We start from the raw sequence: 9498 nt of genomic DNA, 5'->3' as shown, positions 1-9498 counted from the left end.
ACAACGCAAACGAACTTGTACTGTCAATGATACAGTCTGCCTATTTATCGCCTAATTTACACGAGAATTAAAGGCACTTTTACTTACATTACTGTATCAGAATATCCACGTATATCAGCACTCATGAAATAATGTTGTATGATTTTATTATAGCCAAATACTTAATAAAAGACAGCAATATCTCCACTCGCAGCCGGAATGAGTTTCCGTCACCTCTAGCCCACTCCACTTCTATCCGATCGGAAAGCCGGCCTTGAGTCGATAGGAAGCCAGTCTGAAACGCACGGATAGTAAGTGACGCAGAATCCGCGTCAAGTCTCCCGATCCGCTCGGAAAGGGAGACTCTGAAACACCCTGATGGGCCCTGATTTTATCACGGCTACTTGGTTTTTGTAAACTGTGGATGATTCTTCTGTCAGATAATTACGAGTATTTTAAAAAGGTGAAAATTATGGCTACTTGTTTGTTCTTTCCTTGGATCTGGAGCACTTGACTCTTTACAGGAGAATGAAGCCAAATCCTAAGATCCTAGTATCATTATTCCTCTTCTGTAACTCTCATGGTAATACAAAAAACTGCACAAACACCACAAGATGCTTCCACACGCACACCATCCAACATACTTAACACTTTGAGTGCTAACGACGTAATATTACGTTCTCGTGAATCTTCGTAGAACTGCGGGCAACGTAATATTACGTCAGTTTGAATTTGATCGTCTTTTATGTAGCCAGCGTAATATTACGTTCTGAAATCTACTTAGATCGGTTGCTTACACGAGTTAGTGCATAGAAAATATTCTAGATGGCAGCTCACTACAGTAATGACCGAAAAAATATAGGTATTGCATCACCCTGTCAGTTGTGGAAAAAGCAGTCATCATGGCCGACGCTATGCTCCGTGATGAAGATATTCTTAGAGAACTACGTCGGGAATGGGATGACAGTGGCACTTCTGATGATGCTGAACTTAGTGAAGATGATCCAGATTTCATTTTAAACGAAGTGACATCTGACTTAGGTAAGCTAATGTCTTTTATTTGGTATTTTTTTTATTCTGCGTAACGACCTCTGTTATTCTTGAAGCCCACTTACGTTACTTGTGAAATATTGCGTAAGGTCGTTTTTTAGATAATTTTATTCTTACATATTACTCAAGGTTTCTTGAATATTTTCAACTTGGTTTCTCAAATGCCTGTTTTGTATACTTCTATTTTGTTCCTTTAGATTCGAGTGACAGCAGTAGCACCAGTGATTGTGAGACCGAAGCAGCGGCCATGAATCAAAGGGGTTTGAGAGGTAGAAGAGGGCGGCCACGAGGCAGAGGAGGACGAAGGATCATGGCAGATGCACAAGATGGAGGTTGGAGTGAAATAGACCATGTTCCAAATATAAATGTTTTCACCGGAATGTCTGGTATGGTTGAGGAAACTGGTCTCGACAAAACCACTCCTCTTGCTGATTTTTTTTCTTATTTTTTTGATGATGATATTATAAAAATCATCAAGGAACAATCAAATCTTTATGCTCGGCAAATTTTACAGAAAAAGAGGAGTTTGAATCAAATATCTCCTAACAGCAGGCTGCTGAAGTGGAAAACTGTTACACTGGGTGATGTGCGAAAATTCCTAGCAATTATTTTGCACATGAGCATCAGTGAGAGGCCATCTTTGGCCAATCATTGGAGCACAGATCCGGTCATATCATGTAATTTCTGCCCTAGTGTCATGAGTAGGGATAGATTCCTATCCATCTTAGCTAATTTTCATTTGAATGATAACACCAGTGCAAAGAAGAAAGGGGAGGCAGGTTTTGACCCTCTACACAAGGTTCGTCCCATGTTCGAGTTGCTCAGAAGTAGATTTCAATGTGCATACCAACCGGCAGAGGATGTGACCATCGATGAAGGCATGTGTGCATTCAGAGGGAGGCTAAGTTTCAAGCAATACATGCCTCAGAAACCTAGCCGTTATGGCATCAAGTTATATATGCTCTCTGAATCTGATTCTGGGTATATTTGGAACTTCGACGTATTTTGCGGTCAGGACAATGTTGTGAAAGATGTTGTTACAAGGCTTCTTGGAAACTTAGCCGGAAAAGGGCATACTTTGTATACAGACAGGTACTATACAAGTCCCTTGCTTGCCATGGAATTGGAAGGTCTCCAAACGGGGTTGGTAGGAACAACGCAAAAAAATAGGAGAGGGATGCCCAGTGCTCTTCGTAATCCTCAACTAAGTCGTGGGGAACAAGTTTACAGGAGGAAAGGTAATGTACTCGTGTTATGTTGGAAGGATAAGCGTGATGTATACATCATAAGTACACGACATACATCAGAAATGGTGACCTATAGTGATAGAAGAGGTAACCAAAGAACTAAGCCAGCTGCAGTGGTGAACTATAATAAGAAAAAATTTGGTGTAGACCTTTCTGACCAGCGTATGTCCTATGGTGTATTTGACCACCGTAGTATGAAATGGTGGAGGAAATTAGCTTTCCACATGATTTTGATGACAGTACAAAATGCATGTGTCTTGTATAACCAAGTTACAGGGAAAAAAATTCCAATGACATCTTTCATGAAGGAACTCTGCAGTGACCTTGCAATTACTCAGGAAGAACCTTCATCAGGACCTGGTCCCAGTGGAGGTCATCTAACCCGTCTCTCCGGAAAACATTTTCTCAGTAGAATACCAATTCCCCCAGAAAAGAAAAAGGCTCAAAGAAGATGTAAAGTGTGCTCTGACAAGGGTACAGAGCAAGCAGGGAAGGCAAGGAGAAAGGACACATCTTTTGAGTGCAAAATTTGCCATTTAGGATTTTGTGTATCTCCATGCTTTCAAATATATCATACAAAAAAAAATTATGTAACATAAATAGTCGATAAAAATGATGCTCACACTTCACATAATGGTATTTGAAAGGAAAATGTATATTTAATTTTAATTGTGATTATCATTTGTATTACAAATCCGGAATTTTCAATTTTCTTTTTTTAAGAAAATTGATTATTTTTGTAGAGATGGCAAAAATATTATATTATTTGCGTATATTACACCTAAACACATAATTAAAGATAAATTTATAAACAATATGGTCGTCTTTATTTTCAATTTCTATGTATTGTAGTAAAATTATTAAAAATTTCTAAACTTTCGTAAAAACGCCCAGCACTGGGGTAAGGATGAGGCTTTAAAGCGCTAGCACTCAAAGTGTTAACAATATATCACGCAATGAACCAGTGATTTCCAAATTCAGGTATTTACGTACTCCACACAAACCAATGCACTTCACAGTACCTAACGAACGATTTTGATGCTTTAGATGCACACACTGCTTCCTTCTTGTAATTGGGAATTAGAAATAATCACTTCACAAGATGGAAAAAGCACACCACTCAGGAATGAATTCCAACACCATCGTCACATGGTTACCTAGCAACTGAACTATTTTCTGAGTGGCTTCGCACCGATCCGAAATTTTCTCCACCATCAAATCTGAACTGAGTCATGCTGAAGGCCTAAAGGCAGGACCTCCTTCTACGGATAAGGCAGTACACAACCTTTTTAGTCCCTAAGCAAGAAAGCAAATACTGGCAATCCGTTTGAGCAGGAGTAATGCGTCGCCTTAACCGCACGAGTAAATGTTAGCGATTATTCATGACGGTTTCGCACGGAATCCAGGGTAATTCTTCCCTTCGAGAGCATTTCCAATTATAATATGGAGCGAGGGATGAAAGACCAGCCCTCACCGCGGCATGCGATAGAGTGAACTCAAAATTGAAGGCATACGGTGAAACGGGGACTCATCGCCATTAGGTGAATCAGAGTCACCTATGAGACGTAAAGTAAGGGAGGCAGTGCACCAGCTGTTGTTCCACGTAAAATAAAGGAAAGACAGGAATTTAACCACGCGCGCAAATGCGATTACTCATCAAGCTTTATTCGTTGCCCCTCCATAACTGACTTCTTCTTGACCTAGCGTGGGCATACAAAGACACTTGGTTAGATAGTAAAAAACGAAAGTATGGAGCTTACGGGATAGAGTTTGCTCTGATTATCGATAGGACGTGGCCCATCTTTCTCAAGGGAGTCGCTAGAGAAGGTTTTCCTCTAGCAGCTACACGTCTGCTGAGATGACCACTAGCCCAGAGGCAACCATCCCCTGACCCTCCATTTTTCGGCATTAAGAGACATTCCATAATGTCGGCCAGTAGCCTATGATGAAATTAACTTTAAGTATTATTCAGGCGCAACTCACAGCCGATTTATTGAAATTTTTTCTTTCCCTAATGGCGCGAATTGACCACAAAATAACAATACATGCAACGCGCATGCCTCACCGGTATCCCAAGGCATATTTTTTGAAAAATTAATCCGCGCTCTAGTTTCATATGAATTTAGAACAGAATATGTTTCAATATAGTATTTTAGATAATTGCGCAATAGACCACGGTTTTATTTTTTTACACAGTGTGATTAATATAGTTCGTTATGATTCTGGAAAAAAGTGATCAAGAAGTGCCTCTATTTTACTATCATCGCATTCCTCCCTACATTATCAGTGCCAAATCATAATTTGTGACATATATTTAATGAATCACTCTTTCTCTCCCCTTCGTATTTTTCTATCGATGCTAATTTTTATTTAGATCGCGAATCGTAAAGCATCGAATTACATATAAATGTGAATAGAATCTGTATTTTTTCATCATTGGTAATCTATGAAAGAACCACGTAAAAGATAAAATGTTCTTCGACTGGTTTTTACGTACGATCAATTTTTATTTGGCCTCTACCCTCAACTTTTTTTTTGTCCGACATTCTAGGACTAGGTGTCCTATATTCTTCGCTGAAATTGGGCAACCAATATCATCGAAAAATATTGGACACGATGCAATTCCTCCAATGACTATCAATCAATGAGCGATGGTGCTAACTTGTATTTTTTCTCAATTTTGGTTATCGCAAATATTTCAATATATAACTGGGGTTGGAATCAAAGTTTAAATGAACTCGTGGGATTAAGTTTTCGCTGCAAATGCCAACCGTAGATTTTTTTAAATAAGACTCACTATATAAATTTACAGAGGTAATTTTGAGTAAATCTTCCCATTTCAGGTTCAAAAGTTTTGCGATGAAATGTAATAAAATTCCCCTTTGGTAAAATCCTTTTATATCTATCTCATAAATGTAGCTAAAGGTGCTGTTGCTGCTTGAGTCCCGTAAGACTAGACAGAAATGACTGCCGACGTATTTCATACATTGGCCAACTGCACAGCAATCAGTCTTTCCGAGAAAAAATTCTTGCTCGTTGCTCCGATGCCAGCATTAGTAATTTATAATTCTTGCAATAGTTTTAGCTCTAGGATAGTTTGAGTTGGAATAGACAAAATAGGCTGAAAATGTACACACTTACTGTAATAATCAGTACTAGCTATGTGCATGCATTTCTTGGCGTGTTATAACTCATGCATGAATCAGATAACTTGCTAAATTTTCCTTTTTCTATGATTAACTCATAATTTTGTTTGCACGGTAGCGTGTTCTTATCCTTGGCATTATCCTAGTTTCTGAGCTAATCACATCTCGTGTTGAATTAAAACTTTTGGGCTATGTCGCCGCGTCAGATTTTGGGTGGCCCCAACGTTTCCCGACCGATGCTGGTCGCTTTCTCAAGGGAATCTGAAGAGGTGGGATTTAAAATTGGTATATATAGGTATACGTGTCAGGTGGTGGGGGGAGGGGAGTGAGAGGTTGGAGGAGTAGGTTGTCGATTATTTTTGCCGATTACGGGTTGCCAAGTACGGCTGATTTTAAGGCCAGTGTCTCTGTTAAAGTTGTTTTTCTCCTCTTTAGATATTTCTATTGCTTCTCTTACGAGTCTCTGTTTAAAGCCTTTCACTCTCGCAACAATTTTTGCTTCCTTAAGGTCGATTGTGTGGCCCAGCGCTGCGTGTTCGGCTACTGCGGACTTCGTTGACTGCCCCAGTCGAATTGCTCTCTCGTGCTCCTCTAGACGTGTTTTAACCGATCTGCCTGTTTCGCCGATATAGTTCTTCCCACAGGTCTGGCAAGGAATTCGGTATACCCCTTCGACTTGTAGTGGAGTTCTATCCTTGACGGTTTTCAATAGATGCTTTATCTGTACGTGAGGCGAGAATATTGTCCTTATCTGGAATTTGCGTAGGATATTTCCTATTCTGTCAGTCGTCCCCTTAATGTATGGCAGGAAGGCTTTCTTCTGGTCGCTGAGGTCGCAAATTCCAGATAAGGACAATATTCTCGCCTCACGTACAGATAAAGCATCTATTGAAAACCGTCAAGGATAGAACTCCATTACAAGTCGAAGGGGTATACCGAATTCCTTGCCAGACCTGTGGGAAGAACTACATCGGCGAAACTGGCAGATCGGTTAAAACACGTCTAGAGGAGCACGAGAGAGCAATTCGACTGGGGCAGTCAACGAAGTCCGCAGTAGCCGAACACGCAGCGCTGGGCCACACAATCGACCTTAAGGAAGCAAAAATTGTTGCGAGAGTGAAAGGCTTTAAACAGAGACTCGTAAGAGAAGCAATAGAAATATCTAAAGAGGAGAAAAACAACTTTAACAGAGACACTGGCCTTAAAATCAGCCGTACTTGGCAACCCGTAATCGGCAAAAATAATCGACAACCTACTCCTCCAACCTCTCACTCCCCTCCCCCCACCACCTGACACGTATACCTATATATACCAATTTTAAATCCCACCTCTTCAGATTCCCTTGAGAAAGCGACCAGCATCGGTCGGGAAACGTTGGGGCCACCCAAAATCTGACGCGGCGACATAGCCCAAAAGTTTTAATTCAACATGACGAGCACCCGCGAAAGTTTTAACGAAGAATAATCACATCTCATTCTCTTGTGTGTGCTTGGCCAGTGTCCGGTGAGAGAAGGCGTGTCTGATTGGTGTCTAGGATGAGTGCTGATTGCCAATTAGTGTGGAATCACCCCGTCCCACTCACCCTGGTGGTGCCTTAAACGGTATTTCGTAAATTCAGGAGGCATGTATAATAGCAGAGTGATGGGAATAGATAAGTGTACTTTAAGATATGGCAGTGAATGCTATGAATAGAGTGTTTTAAGATATGGCAGCCATCTATCTGAAATAAATGGCCGTTTGGGGTAATGAGAATCCTCCAGGGAGTCTTGAGCCTTTTCACCTGGTGATCCAAATCGTCTGAGGGATCTTACACTCAGAATAAAAATTCACAATAAGAATTCGGTAAATAGAGGGGAAAGATAGGTTGCCTCTTAAAAAATCTCTCCCATTCCCGATTTTCTCATCACCCCCTAACACAGAACGACCACATATGAAAAACCTTTTTCTGTTGTCGGAGCGCGATTATGGAACAGTTATCCAAAAGTTGTGAGGGATTCTGTCTCTCTCTGTCTGTTTCTGAGCAAAGATGTTTTTCACCACATAAAAATCCGCGAAAGTGTATAACTTGTGTTGTTTCTTCTTCTCTTTTATAGCATCATTTTATTTTCACTTATAATGTATCCGCCAATCCATATATTTCCCATATACATTTTTGTTAGTTGTTTAGGGCAATATCCGGGGATATTTGGATCCGAGGTATCCGATCCGACCACCCCTAGTGCTTAGTATCTCACCATTGGAGGAGTTCCTTTGAATTATTCTTAACATGCCTCAACGTAAACGACAATACCTGATTATCTCCTTAATATCCCCCAAGGAAAACCACAGAAATATTTCCACTGAGAGAGAAAGACAGTCGACTAGCAGATTCGATGGTTTTAAGCATTTGAATACAGTTGAGCTTGAAAACATATTTAGCCTTATGACTGACGAGCCCATTATCAGAATAGTATTTAATTTGCATTGAGAGGGATATCAGTCCTTTCTTAGAGAGATTCGGTTGACTAACAAGGGGAGTGTCACAGAAGTGGGTCTCGGATTTCAATCAGACTTTGTAGTGTCGCATTCCATCGGGAGCTGACCACGGATCATCCCCCATATGAAGTTATGTAACCAAGAGTTTAAACAATAAACAAGGTTAAGCATTAACAGGTTTATAATGTTCCCTCAGAAATGCGGGCTCAATAACGTAAATGAAACTAGGCTACCGATTGAAAAAATGGGAGAATATCTGATGCTACCACACTGCAGAAAGAGATTTCAACTCATAAAAATAAAATTTTCATTGAAAATCATGGAAATAATGATGAACAGCAGCCTTTTGTAAAATGAAAGGTAGAAAAAAATTATGCCGCGGCCAAGAATCAAACATAGGATCCCCGGGTAGGAGTCAAGTACCGTAACCACCGCTCCTAGTTGTTGAGGCCGTATTTCTGAGGGAATAAAACCAACCTGTAAATGTCTAACCTCGTTCTTGTTAAAACTATCGGTTATATAACCCCATATGGGGGATGATTCGTGCTCAGCTCCCGATGGACTACGACACTACTAAGTTAGATCGAAAGCTGAGACCCTCACTTCGCCACTTTCCTTGTTAGACAAGAGGAGGAAGTACCAGGCTAATATATTGAGGCAGGATTAACATCTGGAAAGTCGCGGTGGGTCTAACTAACCGGAAAGGTTTTTTAAATGAATAAAAGATACTGTCATACATATATTATTTAATTTTGGAGAGTTTTTGCTTATTTGTAATAAACCATTGCAAGCATATTTAAACTAAGAGTGAGAAAAGTATATAAATTCTTTTCTAAGTAATTTTACCAATGCATTCTTGGTTTAATCTTAAAAACAAATACTTTTACGGTTCATGAAAACACTTTTGATTAAAAAAAAGAGGTTCGCATTTATAAAATGACATACTAGAGCAATTATCAGTAAAAATAAGTATTAAACCACTGGATCATATGGAAAAACAATATGATAACTTCTTTTTACTATCGCCAGCTGTCTTATAACTATCACGCCTTTTTATTACTAAAACCCAGATTTTTTCCAATCATGTGAGCATCATTACTCGTTTAAATTCTCGACCAATACGACCCGACGCGAGTTGTTACGTAACTTAATCTTGCACGACTACTTAAGGGTTGACATCAGCTGAAATTTCCTGGAAAATGGATTCAAGCGGAAGTGGCGTGTGGAAACTGATTGGAAAATTGGAGAGGAGGATGGGGACTAATATTGGAGAAGAAATCTCGTGACATCGGATTTGCAAACAAATAACTAAGTGACGCATGAGAAATAATTGCATTAATATTTATCTTGTTCAATGCGGAGTGTCCTTTGGTAGCATATTTACTTCGCAACCGCACTGGAAGAGTATTTATCAACATCAGAACAAAAATTGCACCCGTTTGTTTCAATGGTTTCAAGCGAAATACAAACTTTGGTAACCCGTAACTCGGAAAACGTCATTTAATTGTGACCCAACTTTAGCATTAACTAAGTGCTTATCTTGGCAATGCACGGTTCGAGCTTCAATGACATGTCTGATGCAGACAAAGAGATAAGATCAA

At 39.8% G+C, this 9498-nt stretch overlaps 1 protein-coding gene across 1 annotated transcript; it reads left to right on the top strand.

The window, feature by feature from the left end:
- Window positions 1-641: 641 nt before the first annotated feature.
- On the top strand, window positions 642-3200 carry LOC124172751 (piggyBac transposable element-derived protein 4-like). The gene is made up of 2 exons (XM_046552237.1): window positions 642-1020; window positions 1227-3200. The coding sequence occupies exons 1-2, from the start codon at window positions 882-884 to the stop codon at window positions 2873-2875; spliced, it is 1788 nt and encodes a 595-aa protein (XP_046408193.1). The 5' UTR covers window positions 642-881; the 3' UTR covers window positions 2876-3200.
- Window positions 3201-9498: the final 6298 nt, after the last annotated feature.

Source organism: Ischnura elegans, assembly GCF_921293095.1.
Source record: "Ischnura elegans chromosome 13 unlocalized genomic scaffold, ioIscEleg1.1 SUPER_13_unloc_2, whole genome shotgun sequence".
In the NCBI taxonomy this organism is placed as follows: Eukaryota; Metazoa; Arthropoda; class Insecta; order Odonata; family Coenagrionidae; genus Ischnura; species Ischnura elegans.
Note: the sequence above shows the minus strand (reverse complement) of the source record. Positions and strands in the feature narration are given on the sequence as shown.